Source organism: Lepus europaeus, chromosome 6 (assembly GCF_033115175.1).
Source record: "Lepus europaeus isolate LE1 chromosome 6, mLepTim1.pri, whole genome shotgun sequence".
Lineage (NCBI taxonomy): Eukaryota > Metazoa > Chordata > Mammalia > Lagomorpha > Leporidae > Lepus > Lepus europaeus.
In genome coordinates, this window is record NC_084832.1 from 119673259 (window position 1) to 119694864 (window position 21606).

General features: G+C 53.3%; 2 protein-coding genes across 2 annotated transcripts in view; one reads left to right on the plus strand and one right to left on the minus strand.

Annotated features, from left to right (window-relative positions):
• Nucleotides 1-532: 532 nt before the first annotated feature.
• On the minus strand, nucleotides 533-8287 carry MANSC4 (MANSC domain containing 4). Its single transcript, XM_062195528.1, has 3 exons — nucleotides 8002-8287; nucleotides 4809-4943; nucleotides 533-1456 (listed from the first exon to the last, which is right to left on the minus strand). Exons 1-3 carry the CDS (start codon nucleotides 8228-8230, stop codon nucleotides 819-821), a joined length of 1002 nt encoding a protein of 333 aa, XP_062051512.1. The 5' UTR covers nucleotides 8231-8287; the 3' UTR covers nucleotides 533-818.
• Nucleotides 8288-15606: 7319 nt separating this feature from the next.
• The window catches only part of KLHL42 (kelch like family member 42), a 33019-nt gene continuing 27019 nt past the window's right edge, over nucleotides 15607-21606 (plus strand). Inside the window, exon 1 of the mRNA XM_062195011.1 lies at nucleotides 15607-16493. Coding sequence (XP_062050995.1) covers nucleotides 15622-16493 — 872 coding nt within the window. The 5' untranslated portion in view covers nucleotides 15607-15621. The remainder of the gene's footprint in view (nucleotides 16494-21606) is intronic.

Genomic DNA, 21606 nt, shown 5'->3' on the forward strand with positions numbered 1-21606 from the left:
TCAGCCCAGCTCCAGCCATTGGAGCCATTTAGGTAGTGACCAGTGGGTAGAAGATTTCTCTCTCTCTCTGGTCTCTCTCTCTGTAACTCTGCCTCTCAAATAAATAAACCTTAAAAATAAATAAAAAAAAAGATTTGGACAGAGCTATACCTAGGAAAACAGTACATGTGAGTGAGGGATTTCAGCTCACACTTGCAAGCTTTATTCAACAGTAGTTAACAGGCATCTCAGCTTGTGAAGATGGGGGGAGGGGCTGAGAAAGATTATTCAGTAAAGCAGAAAGCTAGATGGGAAACAGGAACTGTGATAGTGATGCTTTGCTGAGGCCGTTAAATGTCCTACTAGCACGTGACAATGACCAGACCTTCACTGGGAGATGAATCTGATGATATGGGGAACTGGAGGCTCTTAGTCTAACAAGACGCTGATTATGGACTTTTGAACTAGATTGCTTACGGTTAATTAAGTTCTGGCTTCAGTACTTAGTAGCGTGTGACCTTAGGCAAGATCCTTAACCTGTGTCTGCCTCCATTTCCCGTCTGTGTGATGAGATAATGATAGTTGTAAGGGCAGTGAGTCAGTACCGCTCAGCTAATAGCCGCGGGGGGCGGAATCTCAGCGCTGTGGCCAAGGTAACACTATTCAGAGAAATAGGAAACAATAAAGCAGTTAGGTTTATAAGGCATCTGTCTTTAGAGATTGGTAGGAATAGGCATCCTGTGTAATTATTTTTTAACCAATCTGCCCGCGTCTTAAAACTAATCACGATACCCCTGAGAGCTCGCGCTCATGCTAGACTTTTCCCTGTCCAGAGTTCTTCAGCGTGTACGTTTCTCACCTCGCCGGCGTTCTGGCTTTCTCTGTCCTGGTTGGTACTGGCCCTGCCGCTTTCGACAGCACCCAGATGCCAAGAAAACTACACAGCAGCAAAGCAAGAGGGCGGAGCTGCCCAGGGCCATGGGGGCCAGCCAGGCTCTTGCAGGCAGAGCCCCCTGCGTGAGCGTCTCGCCTCCATCGCCAGCTGTGTGGTTCCCGCTGTTGGACCCCTTGGTCTTGTTCAGTGACTGTTTGCTGCTGTTGAGGCGGAATGGGGCAGGCACGTGAGACAGTTCCGAGTCCGTAGGCACCAAGGAGGGGGAGACGGTCTTGTTGGTGACCTCCGTGCTCCGTGACCCCACGTCCACCTTGGTGGTAATGGAGTTATTCAGAGAAAAGAATCTTGTCCACACACCTGCCGTTAATTCCTTGGAATAAGTGGTCCCGTTTGCGTCTACAAGCCAGCCTCGAGGTGCGGTGGATGACGGAGCGGGTGGCATCTCGTTCACCGTGGTGGGTTCCTGTTGATCTTCATTCATGGCTTTTAGAATCCTTAGTCTGCCCCACCTGTTAGATGAAGATCGGGTATTTAGGTGTGTCGGAAGCAACTGGCCAAAAACCAGCAAATCTGGGTCGATACCTGAAAGAGAAATAAGGCATCATTCGTTTTTTGTATAAAGATTTTTTGTTTATTTGAGAGGCAGAGACAGAAAGAAATAGACACATGGAGAGTTCCCGTCTATTCGTTCATCCCCTGAATGCCCACAGCAGCCAGGAGCCAGGAACTCCATCCAGGTCTCCCGCATGAGAGGAGAAACCCAGCTCCTGCAGCCATCAGCTCTGCCTCCCTGGGGCCACATTAGCAGGGAGCTGGAACTGGGACTCGGACATGGGCACTCAATACAGAATGGGAGCCTCTGAACCAGTGGGCTGAACACCCAACCCTGTTTGACTTTTCATTTCAAAGAGAACCTGACAGCGCGGTTTGGATTTATTGCTGTGACTTAGCTACGTGAAATTGAAGTTCTACCACCCCCTCCTTCCTAAGGGCTTGGAAGCATACTGGCCGTACTGGAGTGTATCTTCACTCTAGGACATTTTGTGCTTCAAACAAGTGCAGTTACCCCAGGAGAGGGCTCTGGCTCTGTTTGTATCAGGGCCTTTACACAACCATGCCCAGTGTTGGCCCCGGAGCTGCAGACACAGTAGCCATCGGAGATCCGACACTTTATTTAGAAAGATCTTCCATCTAATGGATTCCCCAAATAGCCACAGTGGCCAGGGCCGGGCCAGGCCAAAGCCTGGCACTCGTCTGGCCTCCCACGTGGGTAGCAGGGGCCCAAGCACTTGGGCCATTCTGTTGCTTTCTGAGATGCATTAGCAGGGTGATGGATCAGAAGTAGAACAGCAGGGACTCAAACCAGCACTCAGAAGGGATGCCAGGGTCACAGGCGGTGGCTGAACCTGCTGCACCACAATACCGGCCCCAGTAGAGCATTATGAGATGCCGTTACGTAAGACAGGGCCTGAGAAGTGTAGCTGTTAGAGCGCATGAACAGAACCTCCAACCTGATCCGAGGTTTCTCTCCTGCCCCTAAACATGGCAGCCCCCGTTTCCCTTCTGACCTGCTTCTGCCCCTGTAATCCGACTTCCACCCTCACCAGTGCCTCTGCAGCCCCGGCTGTTTCCGTTTCCTGATCATCATGTCTCCTTGCTGAGGGTTCCCTGGTGTCCCTGGTGCCACTGGCCGTCCTCTCTTTGCCATTCCTCTCCCACCCCTCCCCGAGCCCCAGATTCCCTTGGATTTTACCCCAGGTGGCTGGCCTTTAACTTCTCTTTGCTTTGCTGGTTCTCGTCTGGTGCAGACCTTTGGTGCGGACTCCAGTCTGCGGCCAGGCCCTGACCCGGCTGTGGGCCCAATGCTGTCTGCAGTCCGTGGTGGTCAGCTCTGTTTGCCTTTCACTGCTCACTCCAGCTCCCCCACCGACCTCAGCCCTCACCGCCCCCGACGGACAGGCCCTGCAACCTGCAATGCCAAGTGTTTCCTCTTTCTATGACTTGTGTCTCTGGCATTCCCTTGGAGGTTCCCCTAGACGTCTCCCATCATCCCCTGCTGAAACTGCCCGAAGCCAGGCTCCTGACCCCTCCCCTTCCTCCATCACCCCTCCCTGCCTGCGGCTGCAGGTGGGGACTCACTCCCCTGGGTTCCCTCTATGCAAACAGCAACCAACTCCTGTCTGCCCTCTCCTCTTGGGGCCTGGTCCCAGGCTCCACGCCGCAGGTTTTCTCAGCAGCACCCTGCCTTCAATTTCCCTAGACTGGGATCACCAGACCTGTCACCTCCATTACGCCATTTTCTCATTACATCCCTTTGTCGCTTTGCTGTTGCCCGCAAAGTCAAACCACAGCTCTGCTGTCCACAGCCCTCTCCTAGCCACATCTTCCTGTCCATTCCAAGCCAGGCTGGTTTTGCTCTCCTGCACTCTGTGCCTGGCCCCTGCCAGGAAGCCTCCCTGGGGTGATCATCTTTCACCCGGGTGCCCCTCCTGGAGCCTGTGACCTGAGGCGGCAGCGTCACCCATTTTCCATCTGGTCTCGGACGGCTCACACTCGCGGTCAGACTTTGCACGGCAGTCGTGTGGTCAGGCACTGGAGGGAAGAGAGGTGCTGGGACCGTCTGCACGGCCAGGCCCAGCCAGCAGCGTGAGAGGTCTGATGAACGGAATCTGAGAAAGGGAAGCATCCCCTCTGTATTCTGAGGGCAAGCATCTGCTCATCTCTGGTCGCTGATGTGCACCCCGAGGTGTGTGCAAAGGACACTTCAATGTGCGTTTCTCTAAAATAGACTGACGGCACTGTTTATCTCAGGACCAGTGACAGGCTAGCGTGGTCGGGAAGCGGGCTGAGTTTCCCTGCCCGCACACCGTCTTTTGTACATTTGGAAGAATTCGTTATATGAGAAGCAGAGACAGAGGAGAGCCATCTCCCATCTGCTGCTTCAGTCCACAAATGCCCGAAACAGCCAGGACTGGGTCAGGCCAACGCCAGGAGCCTGGAGCTCAATCCTGGGGTCCCATGTGAGAGGCAGGGACCCAAACACTTGGGCATCACCTGCTGCCTCCCGGAGGGTGCATTAGCAAGAATCTGGGGTCAGGAGCAGGGCTGGGACTCAAGCCCAGGCACTCAGGGGATGTGAGTGTCCAAGCGGCAACTCAGCTGCTGCACCCAATGTTCCCCTCCCTGCGCCCATCCGTCTGTGCAGAGTCCTTGCGCGCAAAGTCCACAAACCACAGACTGCCGCTTTCTTAGTTAGCACCATCAGCCACTACAGTAGAAATCCCCACTTGGGGGACTGGCGCTGTGGCATAGCAGGTAAAGCCCCTGCCTGCAGTGCCGGCGTCCCATATGGGCACTGGTTCAGTCCTATCTGCTGCACTTCTTATCCTGCTCTCTGCTGTGGCCTGGGAAAGCCGTAGAAGATGGCCCAGTGCTTGGGCCTCTGCACCTGCGTGAGAGACCCAGAAGAACCTCCTGGCTCCTGGCTCCCCGGATTGGCCCAACTCTGGCCATTGTGGCTATTTGGGAAGTGGATGGAAGTGGATGGAAGAACCCTCTCTCTCTCTCTCTGCCTCTGCCTCTCTGTAACTCTGCCTTTCAAATAAATAAATCTCTGGGGGGAAAAAAAAGAAATCCCTATTTGGGCTCTTCCTCAGGGTTCCCAAGATAGATGAAACTTAGAACTTAACCTCAGCCAATGGTGAACAGTTTGTTCGCGGCTGGAATGAACTCACGGAGCGGAACATGCCCAGCTAAGGGGAATCTCCTTTGAGTTTCTGCCCTGGATGTCCAAAACTTTCCGGACTGAGTGCCCTGGAAAATGACGAGTCTGGGGCTCGTGCACGTTTATTGCAGCCAGATTCCAGGCTATGCGTTTGGCTGTCCTTGAGTCGTACCCACCCCCTTCAACAGTCTGGAACTAGGGCACTGTTACCGCCTGTTACGTTGTACAGGATGGCGCTGGGCCCGGGCTCCAGTATGCAGCTCTCCAGCGTGGGGCAGTGGACATGGAGGCAGTTGATGTTGTCGTGCACGGGGTCATGGTGGAAGACAGCCACGTTGCAGGAGACTGGAAGGGAAGCAGGCAGAACGCATCAGCGCGTGTTCTTTTTTTTTTTTTTTCTTTTAAGATTTATTTATTTACTTGAAAGTTAGAGTTACAGAGAAAGGGGGAAAACAGGTGGAGAGAGAGAGAGAGAGAGAGAGAGAGAGAGAGAGAGAGAGAGAAAGAAGAGAGATGTCCTTAAGATGGGTGCACAGAGAGACATGGTATCTCTGACCGGAACGGAAGGAGCTGCTGAGAAATGTGCCTTTGGGATGTGGTGAAATAGTTTGAAGCCAGGAGCCAGGAGCTTCAGCCCAGTCTCCCACGTGGGTGGCAAGGGCCCAAGGACTTGGGCCTTCTTCCTCTGCTTTTCCCAGGCCATTAGCAGGGAGCGGGATTGGAAGTAGAACAGCAGGACAGGAACCAGCGCCGGTATGGGATGCCGGGATCATAGGCAGCAGCTTTACCCACAATGCCACAGTGCTGGGCCCCGTGCTTGTGGTCCTGATTCCAGGGCTGCATGATTCCAGGGCTGCATGAGTTCTGGGTAAATTGCGTTTCCCTAGGGCGTCAGACTTCTACGGAACCCTGTGGGCCACGGACCCTGCTTCTCGGAAGGCCGGAAATGCCTTCATCAAGAACATACCTCTTGATTTTCTCTAAGTAATCCCTCACTCGCTCCATTCCGCGTGGGACAACCTGCAGTCATTATTTCTTTTTTTTTTTTTTTTTTGACAGGCAGAGTGGACAGTGAGAGAGAGAGACAGAGAGAAAGGTCTTCCTTTTGCCGTTGGTTCACCCTCCAGTGGCCGCTGCGGCTGGCGCGCTGCGACCGGCACACTGCGCTGATCCAAAGGCAGGAGCCAGGTGCTTCTCCTGGTCTCCCATGCAGGTGCAGGGCCCAAGCACTTGGGCTATCCTCCACTGCCCTCCCGGGCCACAGCAGAGAGCTAGACTGGAAGAGGAGCAACCAGGACAGAATCCGGTGGCCCGACCGGGACTAGAACCCAGTGTGCCGGCGCCGCAAGGCGGAGGATTAGCCTGTTGAGCCGCGGCGCCGGCCATGTCATTACTTCTTAATCCCAGGGTTCTGTGTTCTTTGAAGTCAGTCTACAAAAACCTTTGGGTGGGGGGAGGGGGGTTGTGTGTCATACTTCCAGGTGCAGTGCCCTCGTGGAATGCTAAGGGGGTCACCAGATGGAGAAATAGGAAAACTCATAGGGAATCTGATGCTGTCACAGAAGAATCGGGAGTAACAGGAAGGACAGAGTAACCAACCACTGCTTTCACAGAGAGGCCTAGCTGGTGGGAGGGAGCAGGTCACGTGAACTTGACTTTGGTCCCAGTGGCAGGTGTGCTCTCGCCCCGTGTGCAAAACCACATCGCAGGAAAAGCCTGATGGGTGTGAATAAAAGGCGGGGAGTGAATCAGCGTGCGGATCCTAGTGGCGGGGCGGGGAGGGGGGGCGTCACTTGTTCACGCCGGCTCCCCTTTCCTAAGCAAGGGGGCTCCTTAAAGTTCATTGTTACTTCTGGACAACCTGAAGTCCGATCTGTCCAGTGCCAATCCCCAGTGTATCTCTGTGACACGTGCAGTACAGCAGGAACCTTGGAATCTGAGCTACACACTGGTCAAAGGTATCAACTTTCTTAATAACATGGGAGTACAGAGGGGTCGCGTGCCCCTGCCAGACCCCAGCTACTGTGGCGTTGCTGCTGGCAGCCCCTGTGTGACCCGAGTGCGGAGAACTGAGGTGCATACATCTGCACCTGACTTCTGGGACGCCCTCCTGTTTGTGCACCCTTCATTCTCCCAGAAGGAGAAAGACCAGGAGGACAGTAACCACGAATATGTCACTAAGCCATGGCAGCTGACAAATGCGTTCCCCAGAGCTGGGTTGTAGAGTGTGGGGGAAACGAACCAAAGAGCCATTTAACTGTGATACATTGAAATTTCCCAGAACAAATGGGCTGCTGCTGCTGCTGCTGCTGCTGCTGCTGCTGCTACTGTTGGGGAATGATTTTCAAAGGAGGCCTGCGTTCCTGCGTCCCAGCTCTGAGCTGAGTCTTGGCTTTGGGCTGAACACAGGCTGCTGTGCCTTCCTGCCCTTCCTTCTTCTGCAGGAGAGCACGCGGGCCCGTTGGCAGCTGCAGGGGCTCTAGAACATGACACTGTCTAGGCTGCGCAGGGTCCCCCCGCGTGCATGGACCGGCCGGTCCGTTTACACCCTAGGAACATGCAGGAAAGCTCTGGCCTCTCCCTTGCCTTCCCCAGGGAGGGCTCTGGGGAGTGCGAGGCCACGGGAAGGCATAACTGTGGCATGCTGTTTTCTCCCCAGGGTTACCCTTTGCTCACTTCCTTGCCATGTTTGTGCCTGGTGAAGCTTTGGAGGCGTGGCCCTGCGTTTCTCACGCCGAGGTCTCCGCGCAGCGTGTTTGCTCCCTCCAAGCCTCTCCCGCTCTCCTCTGGGAAATCCTCTCTGCAGAGAGGAGTCCCAGGCCTTGGCAGTTCCTAAGCTGGTACCAAAGCACGGAAAGAAAGTGTGGAACAACCAGCCCAGGGAATTATTTTAAAGAGCTGCATTGCTTTTGCTGTTCCTTTCCAAGTAGCTTTAAAATCTTGGGGAAAGTGAAAAGTAAATGAGAAATAAAAGTCTTTAGGCATTTGCAACTTGAAATGCTGCCACTTGGAACTGTTTTCTAATGGCAAGGCTTGAGCATATGGTATATATGGTGCTTACACTCAGACCATATTATAGATAAAAAAAAAAAAAACATTTTAGGAGCATTTGACAACATGATTTTTTTTTTCTACTTGGCATGTATGTGGTTACTTCCCTCCATAGCACCAATTGGTCAGGATCCTTTCACACAAACCACATTTGGTCAGCCCACATTTTCAACATCTGACCTGAGACACGTAGCAGCAAAGGCGCTCTTTGAGAAGGACATCAGGAGTGTCTTATAAAGCCACGCGAGCTTATCTGGGGCCACGAGTGCCTTGTGCATTAAGCCACGGCCAGCTCCCTCTCCCACCCTTCCCGGCAGTCCCCTGGCGTCCACCTGCCCCGTCCCGCACCCACCTTCCTTCCGCAGGCAGCAGCTCCTGCCGCACCTCTGGCCCGTGCTCTCCCAGTAGTACCTCAGGAACTGGGCGCCCCGCTTCTGCGACTCCTCCAGGTCGATCAGGAGCCCCGGGAAGCGCCGGATCCAGCAGTCCCTGTAGAACACGGTGGGCGAGCAGAGGGCATGGCAGGGCCGGCCGGCGCCCAGGAGCAGGATGGCGGCTGCGGCCACCACGGCCACGTGCATGTCTCAGGGTGACAGGGGCCGGCGGGAGAGAAGGGGCTCAGAGGAGCACACGCGTGCTCTGGGCTGGAGTGCGGCCTGCACAGCGCAGCGCCGGTCAAAGGACAGACTGGAGACGCAGAGACTGGAGACGCGGATTCGCTCCTCTGCTTTTCTTCTCGCTCTGTCAGTGAAGCCCCAGGCGCCCTTACAGAGCCTGCACAAAGACAGGTGGAAATTCAAGTCCACAGTCTTTCTGGGCAAGACAATCCCGGAGCCGCTCCGCTCGGCGAGGGCTTGGGTCCAGCAGACACCAGGCGCCTTCTGCGCGCACCTCTGCTCCTTTTGAAGGAGCTTGTTTAAATCCCGGGTGTTCAAGTTCACTGGAAAATCCGCTTCCGTACGGCTTCTTTTTTTTCCCATAAAAATCTGGAAAAGTCCCTAAAAATTGAAACTGGGATAAAACTTAAAAGTTTGTAGTGATGGGAAAACATTGGGTTTTTTTGTTTGTTTTTGTTTTTTTTTTTTGACAGGCAGAGTTAGAGAGAGAGAGAGAGAGAGACAGAGAGAAAGGTCCTCCTTCCGTTGGTTCACCCCCCCAAATGGCCGCTACAGCCGGCGTGTTGCGGCCTGCATGCTGCACCAATCCGAAGCCAGGAGCCAGGTGCTTCTCCTGGTCTCCCATGCAGGTGCAGGGCCCAAGCACCTGGGCCATCCTCCACTGCACTCCCGGGCCACAGCAGAGAGCTGGACTGGAAGAGGAGCAACCAGGACAGAATCTGGCTCCCTGACCGGGACTAGAACCCGGTGTGCCGGCGCTGCAGGTGGAGGATTATCCTAGTGAGCCGTGGCACCGGCTATGGGAAAACATTGAACCTAGGTCCTGGTCACTTCTTGGGGGCCAGTCACAAGCTTTCTTTAAGGGGAGACTGCAAAGCCAGCCAGAGAGAAGAGCTCAGAATGCCGACGGCTACAATGCCACAGTGGAAGTGGATCTATTCTGTTCCACCGAAAGCAGGAAGCGTAGCTCAGAGACTGTGAAAGGTGCCAGGTGGGGATTACCCAGTGCATTTTCTGATATTCATGCTTGCAGGTTACCAGGGAGATGTCCTTAAGATGGGCATACAGAGAGACACGGTATCTCCGACTAGACCCGAACGGAAGGAGCTGTTGAGAAATGTGCTTTTGGGATGCGGTGAGTTTGAAATTTCCTTAGACAGATGGAATTGCTCCACTTGCGGTGCCAAAATCCTAGGAAAGCCAGTGGAAGTGGTCTCTTGCTCTCATGAAGCTTGTGGGGTCCGTATCCCATGGTGTCCAGGACTGTAGGTCAGTGAATTCAGAGAGTAAACTGCTGTCTGTTTCATATCCACTTTTATGTGACACAGTAGTGATAATCAGCTTTTGGCATAAAGTACTGTTACTCCTTTAAGTAGAAGAAAAAAAAGAGAGCTGGAACGTTGGAGTCAGGTGCATTCGGAGTGGTGGGTCGTAGACGGCAGAGGCAAGACACAGCTTCTCGCCTGTAGTCCATTTCTCTCCTACCTTCTGCACAGTGAGTCACTCACTCAGCCCGGAACTGTTAACGTTCTTTGAACTTGGATCTCTCCATCCGTTTCCTAGTCAGAGGCAGCCTACTTCTCCCGTGTCTGTTGAGTTTTAGAAGCAGAACAATGATACTCAGTACTGAAGAATGAATACATGAGACTGAATAACTAAAACTCATTTCACTTTTCTTCCAAGCAAATCTTGTATGCAAACTCCAAGCCTTGCACAGGTGCCTACTGTGTGCTTCACTCTAAGGAACTTCTCGTAGGAAAAGCAGGTTGCAGTGGGTTACCTGCCAGCACTCCTGCTGTGCCATCTGTGCACAGAGGAGCAGGAGGCAAGGTGTTCTGGGCAGGGGCAGACCAGGAACAAAAGGCTGCTTCTTGTGTTTCCATGAGATTCCTTGCTGTTGTTAGGACATGCCCTTGGGGCATAAACTGGAGCGACCACATTCTAACCCTGTGACCCCTGGGCCACACTGCATGTCCTCCTTTTTCTTCTGCAACACAGGATTCCTTGTAGCTTTCGTGTGCCCTGCAGGGGTAATGGAACAATACACAATTGTGTAACTCCCTTGCTGGCACAGGGTATTCAAATAGATGTCAAAGTTTTATTTTAGTGCATTCTTAGAGGCTTAAATTTTTTTTGTTGTTGTTTATGATTTATTTATTTGAGAAGGGGACAGAGAAAGCAAGCTCACTCCTCCCCCCCCCCCCCCCCCATTATGCAGGTTCACTCCCAAATAATTGAATCTGGGAGCTTGGAACTCAATCCAGGTGTCCCACGTAGGTGGCACGGTCCCATGGCCAGAGACCTGGTCATCACCTGGTGCCTCCAGGGTACACATTAGCAGGAGCTGGAGCTGGGAAGTAAACCCAGGAGCTGCAATGTGGAACACAGTGTCCTAGTTTGTGTCTTAACCTCTTGGCCAAGACTCGCCCCAAAACTTCATTTTAGAGGATCTACCAGGTCCAATCCAAAACCCTGTTTAAAATGTTTCAAACACATTTTTGTGATGATTGCATGAACACTCAGTTTGGGAATACGTAACTTCTTGGTTCAAGTAACTTGAAAAGGAAGAGTAGATACGGACTGCATGAGGGAGGGAGGATTGGCAACAGTTTCACAGCTTGTCCTCCTGGGATGAACTTGTAGAGTCCAGGAAGCAGTACAACCTTGAATCAAAAGTGGCTCCAGCTTATCTTACAAAGCTTATCAAATACACAGGACCACTGCATTATGACAACATGGTGATACATTGTAATTCCTTCCATTGACTTGCTCTTTAAAAAAAAAAACAGATTTATTTATTTGAGAGTTACAGTTAGAGAAGGGCACAGAGACAAAGAGAGAGAGAGACAGAGAGAAATTGAGATTCCATCTGCTGGTTCACTCCCCAAAGGGTCCCAATAGCCAGAGCTGGGAGGTCAAATAGAGGAGGCAGGAGCTTCTTCCAGGTCTCCCATGTGGCTGCAGGGCCACAAGCACTTGGGCCATTTCCACTGCTTTCTCAGGCACATTAGCAAGGAGCTGGGTTGGAAGAGGAGCAGCCGGGACACAAACCAGTGTCCATATGAGACGCTGGTGTCAGAGGCGGTGTCTTGACCCGCTGTGCCACAGCGCCACCCCCAGTGACATGCTCTTGAGAGTCGTTGAGAAATGAGATACAGGGGCTGGTGTTGTGGCACAGAGGGTTAAGCCCCTGCCTGCGATGCCAGCATCTTACGTGGGTACTGCTTTGAGTCCTGGCTGCTCCACTTCTGATCCAGCTCCCTACTAATGCACCTGAGTAGGCAGAGGAAGACAGCCCAAGTATTTGCCCCTGCCACCCATGTAAGTGGGAGATCTGGATGGAGTTCAGACCTGGCTGTTGAGGCCATTTGGGGACTGAACCAGCGAATGGAAGCTCTCTCTCCCTCTCACTGTAACTCTTTCATGTAAGTAAACAAATCTTTTAAAAAACTAAATGAGTTTCATATCTTAAAAACCTCTATCTCCCCCAGGGGCATGATTCAAGCACTACTGTGGGGTCCAGGACTCCCAGTTTCCGAGTGTCCCAGGTGAGACTTGGAAAACACTGACCCACGAGACAGAAACAAATAGAAGTTTTGCCCATGTGAGGATGCTCAGCCTGAATGGAACAGAGCCTTTTAAGAGTGTGTACTACTTTTATTTAAGTCACCCCATATGCTTTGCTTACACTTCCAGTTAGAGGAAGCACTATTTTCATGAAGCTAGAGATAATATTTTGCATCTTCTGTAAATAAAGGCGTTTCTGTGGCTTTGACTTTACATTTCTGGCTTAACAGAAACTGTACTGTGTGATTTATTAAAACACTTGGATCTTTGAGGACCCTCCCAGCCCTAACTGAGGGGATTGTCACAGTGGGGGGCCCAGAGGCGGCTGGATCAGGGCCTGGAATTGTCAGCCTGACACCCCAGATTCCTCGTCCCACTGGCTCCTGCCCTGACAACGTGACTGCACTTGAATTGCCCTTCTAACCCACATCACTCACTGACTGTGATTCACTGCTCCGCTTTAAAAAGGTAAGAAAACACCAGTGCGGAGCTTATCTGTGACACTTGGGAAACAAAGGCATCCATTGGCGACAGCATCTGCAGAGACAGAGGGACTGAGGGCTGAGCCACTGAGTCTAGCATTGTCGCTCACAGCACAACACACTCCCAGGGCTGAGTGTCTCTGATGCAGGGGTGCCTCCCGGCAAAACCCCCTGGGGTAAGGCCTGGTGCTGGTGGGCAGTGCGGGCAGCGCATGTTCCCTTCCCAAAGAATCTGCTCCATCCAAGGTCTCTCACTTCCCAGCCCACACCTTAGAATGTCTCCCTGCATCCTCCTGGGGAGTGGCGGTGTCACAGGTGGGTGTGGGGTGGGGTTCCGTGAGTGGTGACTTCAAGGTCTGGTCAAACGGGGTGAACAGCTGGAAGTGTTCCAAGGGAGCGCAGAAAAGAACTGAGCAGGGCAAATCACAGATTTGTTTTTGTCTCCTTTCTTGTTCCCAGGAAGGCAAGAAGCGACCGGAATGATTTGTATCCCTTAAATTTTAGTTCCTTATTCCTGGTGTATCATAAAGCGAAAAAGACGCAACACCTCAGTATGAAGCAGTAAAATTACACAGTGAGAAGCAAAAATGTGACCACACAGTGGAGTTCATATTTCATTGACAAGACTTTGCTTTTTTCCCCAGTGCTTAACTTTCTCTTTTTCTTAGCATAAAACATTCATCAGCATGATAGGGCTGTATCTCAGTTGGAAAGGGGGAAATGCACTTAGGAAGAAGTTACTATGTAACACTTGCCATTCAGGAAGAAAGCTCAAGCCTGTAATTAAACAATAGAAATTCAGATTCATATTCTTTGCAAACTTGGTATTATTGCACTCAGTTCACAAATCTCGGCCTGGAGAAGTTACATTTTGTCGATATTGTTGGAAGGAAAGAGTGAGCAGACCCTCTGCCCCCTGATTCCTGGTCCCTTACCCTTCTCCTTGTCAGAAGACAAAATGAGAGCAAATTCAGTGTGAAGACCTCAATTTGGGGGATGGGCACTGTGGTGCTGCTTGAGATGTCGGCGTCTCACACTGGAGTACCTGGGTTCAAGTGTCACCACGGCTTCCAGTCCAGCTCCCTGCTGATGCACACTCTGGGAGGCAGCAGGTGTTGACTCAAGTCCTTGGGCCCCAGCCACCCACTCAGAGACCCAGATGAAGTCCCCAGCTATGGGCTTCCAGCTGTATAACTCCCAGCATCTGGGGAGTGAACAGTTGCTTTGAAGATCTTGCTCTTTCTGTCTTTGTGTAGCTCATTGAAAAAAAAAATTTTATTTTTTATTTTTATTTTTTTTAATTTGAAGATCTCATTTGGCTTTCTGTGCTTCTGGAATCAGGCACCACATCATTCCATAAAGTGCAATGACTGTCTCCATGGTCCAAGTAGAAGAGGTTTTTGTAGACACCACAGGGCAGAGGAAAGCGGAAACAGACAAGGAGCCATCCTTTGGAATTCCTTTCTTGACAAGGTTAAAACACAGGCGGACCTCCTGCTAAGGCTGACTCCAGCCAGCCTGACTGGAGACTTGGTCACCATCTCTCTCTTTCCTGGGAGGTCAGCAACCCACCTGGGGTCGGACCAACTTGGATTTGGCCCAGGGGGCGTGCAGCATGGCTGACTCCACTTTGGTCCATCCAGTGCAGGAGCTCGGTCCGCACTAGTGGCCTCCTACAGATCTTACTGAACATATTGTCAAAGGGCAGATCTTAACCGGCTTTATTTTGGATCCTAGATTCAAGCAACACTTCATTCCAGAAGATAGAATAAATGTTCCACTGAGCTGTGCAAAGCCTGCTTTTACAGAGAAGCGGTTGAAGAGAGCAGAAACAAAAGGATTAAGACGGGGTGTAGGTGGACTTCATGATCACGCCAACTGCAGCTGGCTGTTAGGGCCACCTGGTTCTGACGGAAAGGTCTCAGCCTGGCGAAGTGAACTTGACCGTGGTGACTCCATGTCCGTGTTTCCTATGGTCTGTTGGCACCTAGTGCAGGAGTTTAGTCCAGAACAGCGGCCTTCTGTGGTTTTTATTTAACCCTATTCAAAGGCACTGTCACCAGACTGTCCCTCTCTCTCCTCTTCTGAGATTAACTCCGAAGTCAGGAGCGGCGACGGTGCAGGCGAGCCTTCTAACAGCCACTGAATCCCAACGGAGGTGCTGGGGTCAACCCTAACAAAAATAAGGGGAGCCAGGGTTCCGACCGCCGCTGCCGGACAGTGACGACCCCGAGAGTCTGCTGGAACCGCGCGGGCTTGCACAAAGGCCACCGCAGCCTGCAGTTCTAACACAAAACGGACTTGTGCAAGGACCTCCACGCGGTTGCTGGCTGGCACCCCGTTCCTGGTCATTGTGCACAAAGACGGGGATGTCAAAGCGTCTTCTGGGAATCCTCGATTTTGCCCTTAAAAACCTCCCCTCGCTTCGCCCCCCTGGCGCGCGCCCGCAGCTCCCGGGTGGCGCGCGCGGCTTCCCCTCGCCGTGGGATCCGCAGATCTGGCCTTGGCTGCAGCATCTTTGGGTTTCTGTCGGGACGCGGAAAAGCAAAGGGTCTCGCCTCCTAGTTCTTACCGGAGGGGGTAGGGGATAGGACAAGGAGGTGGCGGGAGAACCTGGTTCTAAGAGGGCACGTGGGCCGACTTCACGGACACCAGGGGGACCTCGGGCTGTCCCTGCAGACAGACGAGGACCCCGGGCCCCAGACCCCCTGGGCCCTCCTCCCCCAAGATGGCTCCCGCTCGACGACCACCCGACAGGCGGCTCCGGACCCCCCGGCTGGACGTCTGTTTGGCCCCCGGACCCGGAACTCTGCTCAGCCCTTCCTCGCCACGCTCGCTTCCCCTTCCTTCGCCCTGGGCGAGCGGCCGGCTCCGGGCTCCCCCGCGTCGGGCCGCCGCCATCCCCCCGGCCCGCACCTGCCCGCGCGCCCCCCACGCCGGGGCCAGGCGCAGCGCGGCCGGCGGGCGGAAGTGCGAGGGCCGGCGGGGGAGGAGGCTGCCGGCGGCCGGCTGCGGGCCGGGGTTCCCTCCCCGCCTGACGCGGCGGCCCGGCCTTTTTTGGTGCTGAGGGAGCCCCGCAGGCAGGGCCGCCCCCGGGGGTGGTGGTGGGGGCGCTGCGGGGCTCGGCCCGAGTCCCCGTCGTCGCCGCCGCCCGGGAGGAGGGCTGCCCGGGAAGCCGGGCGCAGCCGCGGCCGCCCTCGCCCGCCCGCCCGCGCTCCGGGGCCGCCCTGCCGTGGCGCGCCCCGCGCGGCCCCGGGCTTGCGCGCAGAGCTGGCGGGCAGCGGCCCCGCGCGCGGCGGCGCGGCCATGTCGGCCGAGGAGGTGGTGCAGATCCGCCTGGAGGGCCGCTGCTACCCGGTAAGCAAGAGGAAGCTCATCGAGCAGAGCGACTACTTCCGCGCCCTCTACCGCTCCGGCATGCGCGAGGCCCTGAGCCCGGAGGCCGGCGGCCCCGAGGTGCAGCAGCTGCGCGGCCTGAGCGCGCCGGGCCTGCGGCTCGTGCTCGACTTCATCAACGCCGGCGGCGCCCGCGAGGGCTGGCAGCTGGGCCCGCGCGGGGACAAGGGCGGCGCGGGCGATGGCGAGGAGGAGCTGGACGAGGCGAGCCTGCTGGCCGCGCTCGTGGAGGCGGCTTCGTTCCTGCAGGTCACGTCCCTGCTGCAGCTGCTGCTGTCCCAGGTGCGGCTCACCAACTGCCTGGAGCTGTACCGCCTGGCGCAGGTGTACGGCCTGCCCGACCTGCAGGACGCCTGCCTGCGCTTCATGGCCGTGCACTTCCACGAGGTGCTGTGCAAGCCCCAGTTCCAGCTGCTGGGGTCGCCTCCCCCGGCCCCCGGGGACGTCAGCCTCAAGCAGAGGCTGAGGGAGGCCCGGATGACGGGGACCCCGGTCCTAGTGGCCCTGGGGGACTTCCTGGGCGGCCCCCTGGCGCCGCACCCCTACCAGGGGGAGCCCCCGTCCATGCTCAGGTATGAGGAGATGACCGAGCGCTGGTTCCCGCTGGCCAACAACCTGCCCCCGGACCTGGTCAACGTCAGGGGCTACGGCTCGGCCACTCTGGACAACTACCTCTTCATCGTGGGCGGCTACAGGATCACCAGCCAGGAGATCTCCGCCGCGCATTCCTACAACCCCAGCACCAACGAGTGGCTCCAGGTGGCCTCCATGAACCAGAAGAGGTAGGCGCCTGGCCCGGGGCTGCTGCTGGGCGTGTGGCTCCTTGGTCCACTCCTTCCGTCGTTGCTCCAGGGTTTGCTGGGCAGCCCCCTGGGGGTGTGCTGATGGTGGGGGAGGGATGGCACCCTCGGGAGCGGCCGGCTCTGGCGTTGGCGCGGTTCCCAGCGAGCAGAGGCCCGGGAGGATGAGGTCAGCCAGCGCGCCTGGGTGGCTGCCTTGCAGGTCTTGTATTCTTGAGCAACACGGTTTCCTCTGCTTCTCTCCTGGTGGGAAAAAAAATGTGGCTTCCTAGAAGGGCCGGTTTATATATATATATATATATATATATATATATATATATATATATATATATATTTTAAAGCTGCTGTTTAAGTTTTATCTTTACAGATGTTTCCTTCTCTTTAGTTTTCAGGTTCTGAAGGTGATTCTAAAGACACACTGGACAGTTACCTGTCATGTCTACTTGGGGTGCCTTTTTTTTTTTTAATAGCTGTCAGTGCCTTTGAGGCTTTTCACACTGGAGCACCAATATATGAGCAGGACACAGTCCCTGGAAAGTTACTAGAATTTGCTGTGTAGGATTCTGGCTTAGTTTTTGTTCTCTCTTTTGCCTCTTCCTTCTCAGTTGTCATTGACCCAAAGGGTGAGCCTGGCAGTAGTCACCTGTGGAATTGGAGTCGAGCCACCCTGACTGTAACCAGGGCGCTGGTTCTCAGGCCCAGTCGGGTACCAAAACCTGCAGAGGTTCAAGCCCCTTCTGGAAGCCTTCCATGAAATGGCAGTGTTTGACATAACCTCTGCGTGTCCTTTTCCCCCCCACCCCAAACATTTTACGTCTTCTCTAGATTGCGTGTAATGCCTGTAGTATGAATGCTGTGTACATGATAGTTATGCTGTATTTTTCTAAAAAAATTTATTTATTTGAGAGGTAGAGTTACAGAGAGGGGGAGGAAGAGACAGACATAGGTCTTCCGTCCACTGGTTCACTCTGCAAATGGATGCACCAGCTGGATCTGGGCCAACCTGAAGCCAGGAGCCACGAGCTTCTTCTGGGTCTCCCACAAGGGTATGGAGACCCTCGCCCTTGGGCCATTTTCCATTGGTTTCCCAGGCCATTAGCAGAGAGCTGGATTGGAAGTGGGTTTTGAACTGGCGCCCAGTTGGGTCTTGAACCAGCACCATGTGGGATGCAGGTGCCACAAGTGGAGGCTTCACCCTGCTGCACCACAGTGCTGACTGTATGCTGTATGTTTTAAGGGAACAAGAGAGAAACTCTGTACACCCGTGATTTTTGGTTTGGATGTTGTCTCCCCTCATTTGGCTCTGTAGAGATGGAGGGCCAACTGTTATTTCTGTCACCCCTACCATCTCCCTACCAGGTCTGCAAATTGCACCATGACTTGAAGAAAGGGAAAAAAAAAAAAGCAACATGGGGCCTGTGGTGGGTGGGCAAGTGGTAGAGAAAGGAGCCAAGGTGAGAGCAGGTACAGGAAGAGGTGGGGGGGCGGGGGGAGGAAAGGGGAGAAGGAGGGAAGCATCTTCCTTTCGCTATCAACATCTTTGTACGTCTGCCTGGAAGCGTGGAGCAGGGACTGCAGGACTCACAGTGTGGGGAGTCCTCGTCACAGGTGCTGGACTCGGGGATGGTTTCTGCCACACCGCAAAATTCACTTTGCAAAGTATGCTGCTTTCCTGGTGGTACAGAACAACGGAGTCACCGGAAATAGGAGAGCGCAGAGACACACAGACTGTTGCTCCCGCTGCCTCCTAGAGGCAGTAACTGCAGAACAGCGTATTTTCTTCCAACCTCTTTTATTTTTAAATTTGTACTTTTTATTTGAAAGAGTGAGAGTGTGAGTTCTCATCTCCTGGTTCACTCCCCCAATACCCTAACGGCCAGAGCTTGGCTAGGCTAAGCCAGGAGCCAGGTCTCCTATGTGGATGGCAGGGACCCAAGGACTTGAGCCATCACCTGCCGCCTCCCAGAGTGTGCGCTGGCAGGAAGCTGGGTGGGAAGCAGAGATGGGACTCGATCCCGGGCACTGCTATGTGGAATGTGGGCAGCTCAACCCACTGTGCCACAATGCCTGCCTCCAAAAGTTGTTTTTTCCTCTGTACAAATCCTTGGTAGTACTTGTTTTAAAATACATTTTTATTTCTTTTCTCTCTCGTTTTTTTTTTAAAGGCAGAGAGAAAGATCTGCCATCTGCTGGTTCATTCCCCCAGTGCCTGCATCAGCCTGGACTGGGCCAGGCCAAAGCGAGGAGCTGGGAATCCAATGCAGGTCTCCCGCATTGGTGGCAGGACCCGAGGACTTGAGCCATCACTTGCTGCCGCACAGGGTCATGTTAGCAGGAAGCTGGAATCTGAAGCAGAGCCACGCGATATGGGACATATGCATCCCAGGAGGTGGCATCTGCTGTTCCAAGCACCCACCCTCCTTCATATTCTTTGCCTTTTTTTCCTGGGAGTTGTCTTTCTGTGCTATTAAAAAAGAAAATTGGAGCCACAGGCATACATACTTTTCAGGAAACTTGTTAATGCCATGAAAAACAACAGTGAAAAATATGTGTATGGACATATTTAAATATTCCAAATATACGAACATCTATAAATTTATAATTGCAGGGTTATGTAAAGATGTTGATAGCAAAAGGAAGAATATATAGGAGTACTCAGTGCACAGAGGGGTAGCACCGTGCAGGTGCCATCAGGGGGTGCGCTTTGTTGTGGCACTTGCTGTTTCTGCTTGGCATGTCTGCTTTTTTTTTTTTTTTTTTTAAAGATTTATTTATTTGGTAGTCAGAGGTGGGATGTCTTCCATCCTCTGGTTCACTCCCCAACTGACCACAATGGCCGGAGCTGGGCCATTCAGAAGCCAGGAGCCAGGAGCTTCTTCTGGGTCTCCTACATGGGTGCAGGGGGCCCAAGGAGTTGAGCCATCTTCTGCTGCTTTCCCAGGCCATAGCAGAGAGCTGGATTGGAAGCAGGACAGCTGGGATTCAAACCGGTGCCTATATGGGATGCTGGCACTGCAGGCGGTGGCTTTACCTGCTGTGCCACAGTGCCGGCCCCTTAGCGGCGTGCTCTCCTGAGTTGCTTTCCGTGTCAGCAGGTGCAGGCCTCTCTCCCTGCTAATGGCTGTGTAGCACTGAAGCCTTGAGAAGGTTCCCTAATGTGATCAGCCCTTCCCTTGTTCATGAACCTCAGGTTGCTTCTGTGTGCCATTATAAACAGTGTTAGACTGAGCACCCCTTAGGGGTGTATATTCTGCTTAAGTGAGTTAATTCCAGATGTTACCTTCCTGGCATCCCTGGGTAGGTGGGGCAAAGTGTATGCACATTTGATATTTGGGTGACTCCTGCCAAATTACCCATCCAGAAATTCTTCTGATTTCCTCTCTACCAACAGTGTTTGACCTGCCAGTTCCCTGTACGCGTGCACCCCCACCCCAGTCTGATGGACAGAAGCACTGGTGGGATTTTTCCCTGGTTAGAAGGGAGATTGTTCTTTTCTGAATGCTGGTTGCCAGTTTTTCCAAACTTGACATATTTTTCTTCTTTGAGTAGTTCCGTGTATGTATACAGATCTCTTTTGTCAGGTAGTGTTGCACATGTCTCCCACCAATCAGGTGAAGTCCTTGAGCGGAGGGGTGCAGGGAGTTATTTTGTATCAGAGACCTGCTGCCCAGAATAGCGGCAGTAATTCCCAAGTGGAAGTCAGAACTTGGTGTTCCCAACCAGATACCCCAGTTTATTTTTTAATTTATTTTTAAGAGTTATGCATTTATTTGAAAGGCAAAGTGATAGGGAGAGAGAGAGAGAGAGACAGATTCCCCCACCTGCTGGTTCATTCTCCTACAGAACATGACGCCTGTGGGGGACGGGGACAGGCTGAAGCCAGGAGCCTAGAACTCCATCCAGGTCATACATATGGATGGCAGAGGCCCAAGCATTTGGACATCTGCTGCTGCTTTACCGGGCACTTTTTTTTTTTTTTTTTTTTTTTTAAGATGTATGTATTTATTTGAAAGGCAGATTTACAGAGAGTGAGGGAGAGACAGAGAGAGAGAGAGGTCTTTCATCCATTGGTTCACTCCCCCAGTGGCTGCAGTGACCGGAGCTGGGCCAATCTAAAGCCAGGAGCTAGGAGCTTCTTTGGGTCTCCCATGTGGGTGCAAGGGGCCAAGAACTTGGGCCATTTTCTGCTGCTTTCCCAGGCACATCATCAGGGAGCTGACTCAGAAGTGGAGCAGCTAGGACTTAAACTGATGCTGTAATATGGGATGCCAGTGTTTCAAGCGTTGACTTAAACTGCTGTGCTGCAATGCCTGCCCTAATTATCCTTATTTTAAAATGTTGCCTTGAAAAACAAGCAGGGGAGGTATCAGGCTAGTAGGTAAGCTGCCAGTTAGACTGCGTATGTCTGACGTCAGGGTGCCCATGGTGAAGTCCCAGCTGTGCTTCAGATTTCAGCTTCCTGTTTATGCGGGTCTTCAGAGGCAGCAGTGGTGGCTCCAGGTGGGCCAGGTCCCTGCTGTCTGCATGGAATGCCTGGGTTGAGTTCCTGGCTTGCAGCTTTGACTTCACCCCTGACCCCAGTCCAGTCCTGGCTACTGCAGGCATTTGGGGAGTGAACCAGAGGATAGGTGGTGTCTGTGTCTGTGTCTCTCTCCCTCTCAAATAGATTAAAAGCAAACAAGTCATCAGCATCCATAGGAACCTTGCAACGCAAACAAAATGCAGCCAGCACCAGCCTTGCGAGCCTCCCGGTATAGATTTCAGGTTTATGGTCTATTCCCGGATGAAGGAAACCGACCTTTCTCATAGTCAGATTTGTCCTGTTTGGCAGGTTTCGCGTCTTGCACAGGAGAGGCTCCTACAAGCCAGGATTGTAAAATACCCTGTATCACCTTCTGCCTTCTTTACCTGTAGATCTGCATCTACTTTGGATTTACTTTCACGTAATTGGTAACGAAAGGCCACAGCATTTTTTCCCTAGATGTGTCCTCAGCCCCTGATGCTTGCCCTGATTTGCAACATCAGCTCTCACAGGCTCGCTCTCCTGCTTCCAAGTTGGCAGGCTTACTGCTGTGGCGTCAGGGACGTGTGTTCA

Excerpts from the sequence above, each read along its gene's own strand:
- MANSC4 (XM_062195528.1), bottom strand. The coding sequence starts at position 8,230 with ATGCACGTGGCCGTGGTGGCCGCAGCCGCCATCCTGCTCCTGGGCGCC. Across the intron at positions 4,944-8,001 it reads CTGCTGCCTGCGGAAGGAAG|TCTCCTGCAACGTGGCTGTC; the intron begins GTGGGTGCGGGA and ends CTTCCCTTCCAG. Across the intron at positions 1,457-4,808 it reads CCTGTACAACGTAACAGGCG|GTATCGACCCAGATTTGCTG; the intron begins GTAACAGTGCCC and ends TTTCTCTTTCAG.